The sequence below is a fragment of the Ostrinia nubilalis genome, chromosome 14 (genome assembly GCF_963855985.1).
Source record: "Ostrinia nubilalis chromosome 14, ilOstNubi1.1, whole genome shotgun sequence".
NCBI lineage: Eukaryota > Metazoa > Arthropoda > Insecta > Lepidoptera > Crambidae > Ostrinia > Ostrinia nubilalis.
The window spans coordinates 6,939,466-6,955,375 of NC_087101.1; the positions used below are offsets into that span (position 1 = coordinate 6,939,466).

At 36.4% G+C, this 15,910-nt stretch overlaps 1 protein-coding gene across 1 annotated transcript in view; it reads left to right on the forward strand.

The window, feature by feature from the left end:
• Positions 1–13,856, forward strand: part of LOC135078057 (transcription factor kayak) — a 55,871-nt gene extending 42,015 nt beyond the window's left edge. Inside the window, exons 2-6 of the mRNA XM_063972620.1 lie at positions 2,355–2,833; positions 4,363–4,452; positions 7,559–7,717; positions 9,953–10,111; positions 12,106–13,856. Of these exons, the coding sequence (XP_063828690.1) occupies positions 2,567–2,833; positions 4,363–4,452; positions 7,559–7,717; positions 9,953–10,111; positions 12,106–12,648 (1,218 nt within the window). The 5' untranslated portion in view covers positions 2,355–2,566 and the 3' untranslated portion in view covers positions 12,649–13,856. The remainder of the gene's footprint in view (positions 1–2,354; positions 2,834–4,362; positions 4,453–7,558; positions 7,718–9,952; positions 10,112–12,105) is intronic.
• Positions 13,857–15,910: the final 2,054 nt, after the last annotated feature.

A 15,910-nucleotide genomic window follows, 5' to 3' on the forward strand; every position in this document is an offset into this window, starting at 1 on the left:
GGTTTGTTTATTTTTTTATACATGCCTCTAGCGCATTAGGTGTATGACGTGTATTAAGATAACTACTTAATTAGGTCAGATGTATTATTATTTTCATAGAATTCAGGATTATTCCCAGAAATGATTTTTGAAGGAACTAGGACGACTTTTACTCTTCTTTTTTTATTTCAGTTCTCTTGCAACTTACGCTATAAAAAAAATTAATTGTGTCTGTATGACCTACACGAATAATTTAAGACAATTAAACTATGAAATGTAAATAAAAGTGATAACGTGAAAAGAGTTAGTAACGCTACATTTTTATTGACACCGATCCTGCGGTCTCAGAAAAAGTTCAAAGTACTCGTACCTAATAAATCCATTGGTTGTCAGCTGGATACGAATAACGTGGAACAACAGTTATAAGTGTGGAGATTCGTAATTCGATGCAGTCAAAGAAAATGTATCTTCGAATATCGGATATTTTATTGCTTATTTGGTCCGAACATTTTTTTCCTATTAATCCTTTTTAGAGTTGTTATAATGTTTTATCATACAAAGAGTACAATTTTAATGTGGCTTCATTATCATTGTTATTCCAACGTTTACTAAATTATTCGATTTACCTACGACTCTACAAAACATCTATAAAAAAGATAACAACGTACTGTGGGGATAATAAATTGCATATAATATGTACATTTAAAGTAAAGCTATTAAGCCGACACGCGTAGCGCTACGCAGCGGGCGCGGTCAAAACTAGGTCACCCATTTCTCGCCCAAGCTCGGGACAAAAAGACCAATCAGCCTTCACTTCACTGCTCGTTAAGCTGTTCTCAAACGACACTCTCGACCCCTTTCTTTTAGTCCTCACCAATTAACTATCCCTCTCACACTCCCAACACCCAATGCGCAAGACAGAGATAACCGCAAAACTTTCAAGAAAGCTACGATTGTTAAATGACGCAGTTGCATTACCAGCCCTCTTGGGGACGCACTCACTCACTATATTGAAAACTAAAACAAATTCGATATGGTTTGGTACTTAGGTGCGCTTGAGACAAGGCAGTTTATCAAGAAATAATTTTAAACCTACGCGCTTGTAGAACGGATACATTTATTATATTTTTCTTTTTCCTTTTCGGGTGCGGACGTCCTACCTACCTGCGGATTTGCATATTCGATATAGAGGTGTTTACTGCTGCCCACACCGCTTGCCTTATCGTCCAGCTTTGCATTAAGTATAAACAATGTTACGACCCAAATGGAGAAGTCCATTCATATGGAATGAAAGCAAGCCACATTTATGCCAGCTTCAGTAACACTAGCCAGTAAGATCCTCCTATCCTATACGCCGCTTTCCAATCGTCTCCAACGTTTCGTCTTGGAACATAAAATCATTGGCAACTTGTGTGAGTTTGCACAGATGTGTTTAATTTGCTCAGTAAATAGTGGCTACTAAAAGATTTAACATTGTGCAAAGCCGACTGAACACCGTCGTTTGTTTTTTGCTAGACGACAACTTAATTATCATGTAACGACTGTGATATTTAACCTCGTGGTAATAAGGCACGCACTTTAAAATGGTAGCGAACATTTTGTCCATGTATTTTCTAAGAATATCGTGACCCTGAGCGTCTTCGTTACTCTCCGTAATTCTGCGTTTACGGCACATTTTCCTCACACTCCGCGAGTGGAATACCTAAGTAAAACGGTCCCCGCAACTAGGTTACTCTGAGTTGGTGCTTTATTGTGTTTACGTGCCACAGATATGAGATATACAGATATACAGGCCGGGTCAAGGCGTCGGACAGCTTTCGACTGCGCCAGCTATATATGGAACTTGCAGATTTAGCTTCTGTTTGATCGCAAATAGGTACGAATGAATGTGCCTGTCACGAACTTGTTCGATTATGCGACTCGACACCTCAATCCCCACATAATGTTGTCTGATCTACTGAACGCCGGAGTCACGGCGATTTTTTAATTGCTTAATCCGTGCATGTCCTTGTCCGTCCAGCAGCAGCCGAGTGTGATATGCGGCAAACAATGGAGCGAGACGACACGCCACGCGGAAGAGCGTTAAAATGCGTCGTAAAAAGCGCGCGTAGTTTCAATTTTATGACTCGTATTCAATTGGGGCCTGTAAAAAAGCGTTTTATTGGAGTCGCATCCTGGCCGCGAGGTCGCGAGATGCCCAGATAGCTCTAATTAAAAACTCGCTGTGTGCACTCTTGCGAAAGCTACGCCCCTTCCATAGGCCAATTGCGACACTGCATGCCCTTTACTGAAGTGACCAAAATTGTATGTTAATGATACATAAACACTTTTTATTACCAAAATGTATGCTCATATTGAATTTTTCGTTGTTGCAGGTCGAAACAGTGAAACGAACGTTACCCGTGAAGACTTCTTATAAAGAAGACATATAAGTGCCATTCTAAACCAGATTACCATAAGAAGTGATAATAGTCTCATCTAGTGATAGTGTAACCGTGATATAGACTTAGGTTAAGGTGCTAACACCGATATTTTTAGTGTTGAACGTGACCAAAAAGAAGCAAAACTGGCTCCGTACAAAGATATAATGAACTCATCAAGTATGAGTTCGACAGTGCCCACGATCAAGTGCGAAGACACTTCGCCGTCGCCGACGGCTGCACTGGGCGACGGGGACTCCGGGACCTACAACCTGAGCGTGAACGTCAACCTCAGCAGCGCCATGATGAACCTCCTGTCCGCCGAGACCGTCAACTCCACTACCCTGAGGACGCCCGAAATCGTCAACGATGTAATCACCATGACCAATCCCTTGGACCAGTACAATTACAACGATAAAAATTCCAGTCTCAAGGTGAGGCACTGTTTACTTTTTGCTGTTAGTATAATTCGTTAGCCTGAATAACACTTGAATTAGCTACCGCTTAAGTACGAGTAGGTAGGTACTTGGTGCTGAATATGATGATTAATCGAAGGTAACGTGGAGCGTGTCGCAACTGCTGCTATTGCGTCAACAGCCCCTAAAGATCCTGCGGTTTTGACTGCAAACAATCGAAGCAGATTCCCTTGTACTTGGGTCACATAGGCGCCTGCGCAGCTCGCATTCACAATGAGTGTTGAGTTGTTGCCAAGTATCCGAGTGGTGCGATCACGTGACCGGTGCTCACTCCCTCGTTATAAACATTGGATAATACCCTCTTGGCGCCGATGCAACGCATGAGGTCATACACCTTAGGTAAACTACTTATTTACACGTAGAAGTGAAGCAGACTCCTTGGCGCCCAACACTTGATATCAGGTTATCTATATATAGATATCGCGCGGCATGGCAGTTACATTATTTGCTGTGTAGATTATTTTCGCATCGCACTATCATACAGTGAATGAATCTCATTACTCTAACATATGAATGGGCAGAATTCAGAGCGTAACAACAATGGGACAAAGGATTAATTATATCTGATAATAAACATTGTAATGGGCCGCATACAGAATTAATAGATGCTCCTGATATTTCCAGTCATTAATATTTATAAGGATAATATTGATAAGCGCTGTGTAATAATAAAATACTGCAATCAGCAGGTTAAATACGAACGGACATCATGTTTTTCCTTCTTTTTGGTGTAATTAAAATTAATAAAGTAAATTATGCATTTTCATTCATCAGAAAAATCTTTGATGAAGATCAAATGCAATTTTGGTACTTTATTTGAGCAATTTAATTGGTTATAGTCGGTAGTTAAAACAAATAAAATACCGCAGCCAATTTTATGCAATTTAAACATTTCAAAGATCCGCTGCAACAATTAAAACGGACGAGTGTGGTCAAAATTCGTTTTGGGTTGCCACTTATCAGATGCTACAGTCTTTTGTTTCAATGGCTTTGTTTGGGCACGCTTACGGCAGTGACCTGGAAACTGTCCCATTAACTGTGGAGTACCTACCTACCTACCAACTATACAGCGAACTCATTTCCCTTCCCGCAATTATACTCTGTTGACCAATCGACAACTACACTGACGAGCAAATCTATTTTGATCTTGATTAATTTCATAAAAAATACACGGATTGCATAAAATATAGTGAAGCTTTGTCCGTAATTATGCAGTTTCTCTATAATGCACCAGGTATTATTCCCAACTACTTACCCACCCAAACATAGGTAGTTAGTTAGATTTTTTCACGGCAGGCAATAATAATCCACTGTCTGGCAGGTAGAAACTTCCTAATTACATTTAGCATGCCCTGGAAATTCATAAGGAATTGAGCTGGAAAAATTAGTGGCCTCTATCCACTTTACTTATGGTCAAACCCAGTGAATCAACGACAAAGTATAGACATGTAAAAGTTTAAAACTAAAGGATCCACTTACCATTTCAGGGTGCAAGCGGCAATGACTCCAACTCTTCCATGTCCAACGGTTCTTCAGCCACCTCGCCTGCATCAGGAACCCCACAAAGCATACAAAAGGTGAGACAATTATTCTTCTTCTTCTTTTGTTGATGACTCATCACCATGGCTTGTGGTTTTTCGCCACTGTGGGCACACTGTTCCGCAACAATTTCTTTTTTTTTAGATAACAGAGGTAAAGGTCATGATAAACGTAAGGTGTGTGTTGTTTACTGTACTTTGAAACTTCTGATAATATGATAGGAAGACTATTAACAGGTACCCCTCTTCTTAGTGCATTCCAATAAAATATTTAAGAAATGTACGGTGAATTTCACATTTTATACCTAATAATAAAAACCTCTAAGTCTCTACACAAGATTGACGGCTTTCAAAACTGTTTCAACGACTTGTTTTCCTAAATAAAATATGCAAAACATAATTGGGATGATTTGATGTTCCTAAATAGACTGGTTATCAGCCAAGTAATAAATTAAGAAGTCAAATCGAAATAAGTTTTCTGTTGTGACTCTACGCAGTTAAGGCGTGATTCTGCTAATTTATGGGTATAATTCAGTTAGTTAATAAACCGCGGGTAATAAATAAATATTCATTAGAATGTTTAGCCGCAAACTGGGGCAGTGGGTATTATGAGTCTGTTTAGTGGGATTTTTATAAAATTAATTGAAAACTTTATTGTAGTTTTATTAAGTGACTACGTGACTTTTAGCATGTATGTAACATGTAGTATCAGGATATGTACTATACATTATTATATTCTAATGAGGGAAAGGTGGTAAAATCCCTATAAGATTATTTTATATTAATTAATTTATTTTGTTCTAATCATGGTATGGGTACACTAATGTCAAGGAAACATTTCCTGTTAAATATTTCTTTCTACCCATTAAACAGTATAATGCTTTGTTTTTTACTCTGTAACAAGCGCTCCTTATCCAATTTGTTTTTCCGCAAGTTTTAACCAGTAAACAAAGCATGAATCAATTGATTGAATGCTGACATTTTTTCTGGGGTAATTACAGTTAATGCTCTGCCAATCTAATGTGAAGCCATTGAATGAGATTTCCATTTACATTTATTTAAATTATGCACATTTATGATGAATACTAGACCTTTGCCTACATTGCCAGATGAACAATAGGCGGACACTAGTAATGTGAGAAAAATATTGCATTAATATGGAAGGCGGGTTCTACAACTACAGGTTAAGTCTGGGTTATCTAACCTTTAACTTCCTGTGAACTGGATATGACTAGAATTCATTTGTTTATACAAATCTAAAATATTAGCATTTTATGTAAATCAGATCCTTCAGATGCGTTAGTTTTGAACTGTTGGATTTTTACCGTCTTGACCGGCTAACACCCGTATTCACAAAACATGCTTGCTTAAATGAAGCAGCAAATCGATTAATCGAAACGATTAATTATAGCTATTAATGCAATTTAAATCGATTTAATAGTACCTACTTACTTATCTACTTAGTCAATTATAGAATGGTAATGAGTTAATAGTAAAAGAATTACATTCTCACGTTTATAATAGTCGGAACAGAAATAAGTTACGTTTTTGTTTCGTGCCTCTAGATTTTTTGTGTTGTTAATTAAATTACTGAAATTAAGTTCATTAATCATTTTTCTATCGGACCATAAAATTGCATTTTTGAGATGTAATTAAAAATGATATTAATAAAGTAAGCTACACTGTTGTTCAATGAATAATAATAAAGATTTGAACCCAACCTTGACGGGAACACTCAATCAATAGTGACCGTGAATTTGTTGGTAAAACAATAAAAAATCTTAGCCACGATCGGTACTTTATAATTATTGTAATTCTTCTCTATACCTGGTTCAAGGTAGATGCATATAAACACATCAATCTTAATTATAGTTATCTTAATCAATAGTAGGTAAGTGTTGAGCTTGAGCCTACGCGTGATCCGAACCGTCAATGTAAATAAATATAAATTAAGATCTAAGAGGAAGTATGTAGGTAGATGATGCGTAGATGAACGAAAGGACGTTACTGGAATACTACATTATATTATGGACGTAGGAAATAGAAGAGTTGTAGCTCAGTAAGGTACTCCGGAAAATAAAGGTAGAGACGCGTGATGGATGGAAATTGCTATGAATATTCTAGGTTTAAGGGCACAAAAACATATTAAATATATTCTCGTTCTTGTCCTAGCCCTTGATCAAAATTTACAAGATAATATTATGACTTTGGGCATTAATTTCATATTTTTGAGCTTTTCATCTCTAATAGGTACTCTAGAGTAGAAAACTGTAATGACTTTACTTAATGATTTACTCCAGGCTCATGCAATATCATGTCAGTCATGCAATAAATGTTAAGTATAAGTAGCTGCTATATTTCGCAATCGCAACTCATTCGGGACTGGACATTTGTTGAGGTCTTAAATCGTATGCCTACACATGACCCTCTAATCTGGTCTTGAGCTTAGACGACCCACCTGCATAGGATAGCTCTATTTTGTAGTACATACTAAGCCTGAGTTAGGTACACCATCTTACTTTAATAGTAGCTAAGTATAACAATAACAGACGTTTTATGTGTGGAGTCTGATGGATTTTTGACTTTTGTTAAAGTTAAAGTAAGGGTGCAACTCAGCTTAACTGTGATGATACCTAACTAAATAATTGTATTAAAACTTTGTTTGTCACCTGTCATCCGCTTTGCAATGTAGGGAAGTCGAACCTTAATTTCGAACTCCTCTTAAGTTCTTCTGATTAATTCCACCAGCTCGCACTAAGCGTTTCGATGACTCTTTTATAATGCGAACAGCTAGGGACTGGAATTCGTTGCCTGCTGCTGTCTTTCCCGAAAACTATAATCCGGGCCTTTTCAAGGCGAGAGTGAATAGGCACTTACAGGGCAGTATGTACCATCCTAGACCGCATCCCACTTAACATCAGGTGCGATTGTGGTCAAATACCTGCCTTGTTATGCATAAAAAAAATAATTTCGTTGCGGGTCCAATGACAGTTTAACTTTCACCCGGGACAAACTTGACCTTCATTGGTTGGGTTTTTATGGCGGTCAAGCTGTAGATCCTGGCTACACAGGAGTTGCAGTGGTGGGAACGAGAGGTGGGAATAGTCCCGTAAAAAAACTAAATAATTGTATGATATTGTTACAGACATGCTCGGACCTCATACGAGCAGGCTTGAAGATCTCCATCGAGTCGAAGCGCAAGATGTCGGGCAGCGACACCGACGGCGGCTTCAAGCGGCTGAAGAAGGAGGAGAGCGACGACGACTACGACAGCAGTCATACCCAGACGACCAAATCTGATGGGGTTAGTTAACCACGATATTTTAACCAATTACAAAGGAAGAGGTTTTTGATTCAGAAGAGAATAGTCTCAGGGAACTGCCATTCAACAAGTTTAACTAAAAAGCAATAAAATTATTCATCCGTCCATCCTACACATCATCATTTCAGCCATAGGATGTCCACTGCTGAAAATAGGTCTCCCCAATGATTTCCATATTGACCGGTTGGCAGCGGGCTGCATCCAGCGCCTTCCTTCCTATCTTTATCTATCTAGAGGTCAGTTTATCAGACCATAATTAAAAAGTTCGTGGCATCTCCCATTTTCCCCATTCGAGTGATGCCCGTCGCGGTAGAAAATGGGAAATGACCTAAATCTGGGCTTCATCCAAACGTCCTTCACAATTAGGTAATTGTAGTTTTCAATAGCTAAACTTCAATGCATCAGTAAGGGACTTAACTGATATTTACGCAAATATTACACGCAAGTTTAAAAAGACTAAATGAGAAAGATAAATTTAGAATGTTGCTTAAAAACATAACCCTCTTTCTGGCGCAGTCGGGTAAATAGAAGTAGGTAAGCACCAACAATTTTAGGATAAACTTGATTTTTTTTTCTTATTCGCGTGTTAGGTAAGTCTTTCATTTGGACAAGACAATCCGTAATATTTCATACATTGATTAACTCGAAACAAGCACAGTACCTACTGTATGTAGACCGTGTATTACCTAATAGGTACGTATGTGTTTATCTGGCATGATAATTACACACAAATTAGTGAGACACTAGGTACAAGTAATTTCATAAGCCGGATGATACACTCAAGTTGAAAAGGGTGAATCAGTTACAAGTTAATTAAAATACATACATTCCTTTACGAGAAGTGTTCGCCTCTGACCTAACGTGGCCAACGAGGATGATTGTAGCTTCTAATTCACAATTCTAGTAATTATTATTCATAACAGTTCTAGTAGGTATTGTTTTCTCACGCTGTTTTCATTCAAAGAATAACTAGCAATTGAGAAATAAGAATGAATTTATTTACTATTTTTCCTCTTTTTACAAGGGGGTAGTTCTATCCCCTTCGACCACTGAACTGTTATGGTGAGCCCACTACTGACAAAACAAACATTTTGATTTAGTTTGGTAGAAGGGGCTAATAATGTTTCATTAGTAATTTATGCTCTATTTATTGAAAAATATAAAAAAGTCATCTGGCGCAATTTAAATGACGCAAATGGTAGTAATTCGTCATAACTTACGCAAAGGAAAGTACATACTTAGGCTGAGTTGCACCACCAAACTTTGATGGTTACTATAGCGATAACCGGTGCTTTTTGTATGGAGTTTGACAGATTTTTGAAATTTGTCAAAGTTAAAGTAAGATGGTGCAACCCAACCTTAGTGTAAGTTACGCATTATGGTCAATAATATTTTCATTACCCACTGGATAGGTAAGAATACTGTGCTTTCAACAAAATGCCGCCTGTGCAGTGCAATAAAGAGTGCAATACACGCATGCACAGTTAAATTGCACCATCATCAAGTGCAAAGATATTTGCAACTGTAAACTCCGTCCAGGAACCCTTGCATAGATTGCCAGCCGTATCTAAACTAGCTTTTACCGCGACTGCCCTTGCATTTTAATACAACGGCATCATTGAAGTTTTATGAGGTTACTAAGAAGGCATCGCGAATGCGCGTCAGCGGGCGTGACTGAACTCCCCGATTTTGAAAGTAATATGAATATGACAATGAGAAATTATCCAGTGGTTACGAATAACAATCGGCAGGATGCGATATCCTCTTCCAATTTACATTTCCGTGGTTTAGAACTGTTTAATTGATTGAATTAAATCAAGCATTTATGAATGGAACAGAAAGTCCGATACAATGTTCTTTCCCAAACGATTAAACATGGGAGTTTGCAGATGCAAACCAGCCAGTAAAAATCTTACTAAAGATATCTTTAGTAAGATTTTTACTGGCTGATAGATACTTGGTAGATCTAGGTAAAAGCCAATCTATTGCCAGTAAGGATTTCCTATTAACAAATACCAAGGATACAAAGCATTTGAGAACCGCCCCCTTCCTACCCCTCTTGGGTTCGTTGGATCTTTACATTTTTCTGGCCAAAAAGTTCTGGAAAAGCTATTACCTACATCTAAACACTACGGGGTGATGAAACGTGTAATTTCTCCGAGACTTTTATCTTATTCTGTATCAAATTACTAACTGATTATTCTCATTTATTTCCAGTTGACACCAGAAGATGAAGAACGTAGGCGGAGGAGAAGAGAACGGAACAAAATAGCCGCGACCAAATGCAGGATGAAGAAGCGGGAACGAACTGTCAACCTGGTGACAGAGAGCGAGGTGCTGGAGAACCAGAATATAGACTTGAAGGCGCAGCTAAAGGTAAGGAGCAATTAACAATGTTATAAAAAAGTTCTTTGCGTTTAGGTCTGGATATAACGGTAGAAGAAATTTAAAGCTGCCTGCAAATGCAAATATTTTTTGTCCTTCATCAGCAAATGAATAGGCCTATGTACTATGTACCATGCATGAAAGAAAGAAAGAAAAATATTTTATTTAGTATCATGCATGTCACCCTGTCTAATTATAAGAGTAAATAGAAATGTAATCTTAAAGGTAAAACTTCAACAACATCGTTCTTCAGTCTTATCATGATGCAATGACGTCTTACAAGCACAGAGCCATTGAAAAACTCATTAACAGTAATGGGCTGAGAATGTCTTTTATAATTACTATTTATCGTAATCTCTCAACGTGACACGAAAATCGCATTTAAGCATTTTTGGACGTTTCGAGGATAATTAGCAGTTAAACGAAAACGTTAGCTTTACTAGTTAATTAACAAGGAAATGCTAATGAGGATAAGGTTAATTATTTGGAAATATCTACAAAAAAAATTGTATGTATTAAATTAAAATTATTCGAATGAAAAAAAAAAGGGAAATGTCCATTATATAGCCCGACCAGTCGGTCTAGACAAAGTGCAAATTATAATCGCAAACCAGTCGATAAGTGGTTGAAAAGCCCCTTTTTTGTATGGAGTTTTGACGGATTCGATTTTCGATTCGATCAAAAAGTGCGTTTTGTCTAGGGGGGCTGGAACATAAAAACCCTCGCCATGTTGCGGAAAACTAATGGTACTAATTTCTTTTAATGGCAACAGTAACTGAAAACTTCATTGACATGTCACCTTGCATGTCAGTCTATTGCTGTCAAAGTGTAAACAAACTTTATTTTAAATGTGCGCAATTGATTTTGTGAATTAAACGGTCTATTCCACTTTGATCACCTGGCTTTGATGACCCAGGTGATCAAAGTCCACTTCCAGCGACAATTTAGTGTCCTTTGATCACCCACGGATATGATGCCCTGGGTGATCAAAGTGGACTCCAATTAAATTATTATTTTAGTGTCCTTTGATCACCTACATACAAATCACACCTCCTCTGATAGACACGTCATGTCCAATCGTTGTAAGTACAAACATTTTCTTAATATAGTAGTCAATTTTTTTTACAGCATGAAATATTTTAAAGCGTTACTTACCTGAACAATGTTTGTCCGTACATTAAGTATAAGAGTAGGTGTGATTTGTATGTAGGTGATCAAAGGACACTAAAATAATAATTTAACTGGGGTCCACTTTGATCACCCAGGGCATCGTATCCGTAGGTGATCAAAGGACACTAAATTGTCGCTGAAAGTGGACTTTGATCACCTGGGTCATCAAAGCCAGGTGATCAAAGTGGAATAGACCAATTAAACTGCTAAAATCTTTTTATAGTCGTGAAAGAAAAGTGGTTCACAATGTGTTAAAGTATTTGTCGAAGAGAATACTAAGGGTTCGGACAATATTTTCATTGAATAATGTTTCCGACAAAGGTTGTCAAATTGACTGACATGTTTATCGTATAGTACAGTCCTCTATGAAAATTAGCTGTGGTTTGTTTCAACTACCTATTTTAAAGATTTTTGTCACTTTCTAAGTGTTGAATTTTATGGAATTGGGAAAGAAGTACCGAGTTTGAAGCGTTCATGAGCAGACATTGCAGTTGAATATTCAAGTTCTGAATTTGATTATTGATGAATAATAAAATAAATCCTACTAGCTCGATTGATGGTTTCATTTAATTTATTTAAACCAGGTTACCTATATAATCTTTATTCGTTAATTTATGAGAATGTCAAATTAGGACGTAATCCTGAATCCTGATACATAAAGTTAGCCTATCAATTTAACACAGGTACGACTGTACTTAGTGTTGCACTTTCAAATGCAATAGACGCGCCTCTATGCCAGGGTTTTTATGTTCCTGGTCAGGCTATAAAATACCAACCAAAGATAATATTATGAACAGTTACGTTGTTTTTTTCAGGACTTGGAAGTACAAAGGCGACAGTTGATGGACATGCTATCAATGCACAAGGCGTCTTGCAACAAAGAGAACAACTCCACCACACGGCAGTCGCCGCTCACATCTTACAACTTACCAGGGACGTATGAGTCGCCGACGACTTACCCAGCCTCTGTCGAGACGTCTCCCTACATCAGGCCCGAGTCAGCCAACATCCTCGCTTCCAGCTACACGTGCGGGGTCCCATTCAACAACGACTCGTCCATCGACACAGTCTCTTCCTTAGACACCATCTACATCCAACCGCAAATCGTCGATGTAGACTACAACAGGCCCGACAGCGTCCTCAGTCTTCCTCCCAACTCAGACGCAGGCTACGCCACAACCGACGGCTTCATTCCCAAATCTACCAACCTTCTTGTCCCGATTGACCCGGATCAAGAGTATTACGACCCTGAAATCAACTACAATCTTCCCTCTCAACAGTGCCATACTTACCCTGGCACTCTCACCGATTCACAGAGCAAAATCAACAATGGCCTCAACGATGGATGCCTTGTCTAGCTGGAAGTCAACATCCATTCATGTTTTGTCGGGTCCAAAATTTATTTTTGACATGTATACGTATATTTTAAGCTTCGGAGTTAAAATTAATTCGAAATAGAGTATCACCGTTGACAACTTTACTTTTTATATCTCAATAGAATCGTGGGAAAGCAGTTCAGGATTTATAAATACCTTGGTTATTGTATCTACATTTAAAATTGAAATAGATGTGCCAGAAAGATGTGAGGCGGGGAATTTATTTCGAAACGAAAACGTATGTCTACTGTGTAGAACAACAACATAGGTTAATGTGGTTGGTGCCTGTCCTGTATCACATAAATTAGGTGCTAGTGTTGAAAACTATTTTCACAAAGTTAATAGGTACTGCATACAAATGAGCGGGAAACTTCCAACAATATTATAGTTCCGACGTCATATTTTAGTTTATGTATTTATTTCTCGATATTCTGTTAATTTTTAAATTGTGTTGTGAAATAATTTCGAGTCAGTGTCTCGTAGGTAACACTCAACTGTGAAACAGTCCTGTAAGTAGGTATTTCACATAATATTTTAGTCTTTTAACATTTAACCTAAATTACCAGATTCGTTTTATGTTTTAAGTTCTATAATTTTGCTTTGATCTGTACATATTATTTATTTGAGATCTAAGATCTGATTTTTGTTGATGGTGCAATGGTTGATAATATTCAAGTTAAGTTTAGTTGAGATTAAGCAGAAGAAAATTATTTTATTTTATAATACGCTAACGTTTTACGTAACGAATGAAATGACTTAATAATATTCTAAACATTTAAATAATACATCACATAATAAACTTGCAGTACAATAATACAGTACCTCCTGTTGAAATTCCGATAATATATTTTATGTTTCAGAAATATATACAGACGATTTAATATGTATAGATACATTATATAGTTGTAAGACGCTTTAACTCATAGTAAGTCGTGATATAATTTAGAAGTTAGTTATTATGATTATGGCCACATTACATAATTGTTATAAATATGTGTTTATTTGTATCATGATTACTCATTACGGGGACACATATTACTTATTTTATGAAAGAAATGTATAAGAAGTATAAATGATTCTTTGAGCTTGAGTAACGTAATGAGTGAATAATATACGATTGTTAAATGATAATGCGTAATTTATGAATCGCTTGTTTAATTTATGTATCCCCGTATAAATGTATGTAAATATAGATAATAATATGTAGCGAGTAAAATAATGTTTAGAAATAGTGATCGAAAACTAACTGTGCGCGCCGAATGCGATTTACTTCCATTACAAAAAGTGCCTCTTTCATTCACACAAGATATTTACATACTAACTATGTATTACATTTATATTTTGTAAGAATTTTAGATGCAAAGGTGCGTTGTCCAAGCTATAAAAATAAATTACTTGGATGAAATATATAAAAATTAATATAAGCCTAAATATAAAATACAATACTTGTTTAATGTGCCTAAATGTAATACTACTTTTAAATGGGATTTATAAGCTACATTTAATCACAAAATGAACACAGTTTCAGATTCATACAATATTATGGTATATTTTTCATTTTACGATAGTTATTCTTATTGAGTAACTAAACATTTTATTTTATGTACTTAGAGCAAACTGTAGGCATGTTACTAATAAATACAAAGCTATGTCCAGTGCCTATTATGGGGATTTCAATGATAATAATAAATAAATTGTTTCATTCGACGTAGTTTTTAGTAAAAATAGTTTTGTAATATTGTTTTTGACGTCAACAACCAGTGATTATTTGTAGCTTATGTAAATGTACAAAAAGTTATGGCAAACGTTGCAAGCTTTATGTTTACGACTTATTCCAGCATAATTTTTACATTGAAATATTGCGAGTGATTAAATAATATAAGCGTAAGATAGTTTGCCTAACTTTATAAGATGACGTTATTGATCAGTGCCTTCTGCGTACCAGATCCTAGTCTATGACGACTGCCCGAGCAGTGTGCGAGTCTTGAATGAGCATTTATTTTTTATTGTTGGTAAATTATTGTGATAAAAGATAAAATATATAGCAACAAGTTCTTGTTAAACATGAACTTTTATATTGTTTACCAAAAAACGCAAAGAATTTCAAAACATATTCTGTATCTACATGACAAAATTCTTCTTTCTTACTTTAGTATGGTTCTTAAGGTTCGCTTTGTGTGTTATATGCCTTCGCAGTACTCTTAAAATAAGATTAACTACTGAAGGCATGGGTTCGTGTAATATATTGGTATTTCCGTCGATGTTCAGGTTTACAATTAATTTCAAAACTAATTAAAATTGTCGAAGACTTTTCAAAAAATGTTGCACCAAGCTTCTGTGATAAATGTGATACTAAATTTTAACCTATTCAGAGCTTTGATCAAAATTTCTATATTCTATAAAAATATCACCAATAATATTGAATCAAGTTTTTTTGAACAAGTCTGTATATTTGCCAGAACATTACATTGTCTGTGGTGTCAAATTGTTTTGTACCCAGAACCGTGAAACGTCTTATTAAAAAAATAAAATATATTCCCCGCGCTTTTGTGAAAACTTAATCTGATTCCAGTGAGACAGAGATCTTTTTCATCCTGTGCAATATTTATCCAGTTACGAACTATTTTTAAGCCGTAATCGTCTACTTGCTTTCGTATATTGCAGCTTATTTGTTATGTAAGGTGTCAGTATGCATCTAAAATAGGAATGCGAACGTGTTGAACTTATTCTAGACTATCTACTTAATTCATGTCTATACTTCCAAAATTAGCGTTAGCTGCGATAGTACATTACTATTGCATATTTGGTTGTAAGCTACATTTAGTATTATGTATTACTGTTTGTTTCATATTGTTCGCTTGTTCTCAACCAGTCACACTAACGTATTGTAACACTGAACTTATTGGGTAATAAAAAATCCCGACAAGTCACACCGTTACTCGTTAGTCGTTACGATATTTTTTTATCTTTCTTCCCAACGGTTCACACATTATTAAATAGGTACATTTATGTCAGTAAACAAAATATGATCAAAATACTTAATTTGTTTAAGGTTTCGTGTCAGAAAATACCGATTACAGTGTGACCGCCGCGCCAGGAAGATGGAAGTATCTAAACAAATATCCTATCGAGTAACAGTGTGACTTGATGAGATTTTCCCCCAACGAGTCAGTGTTACCTACAGTGTGACTGGTTGGTAACAAGCGATATTGTTGTTACATGATAGATATTATTACTATGTTTC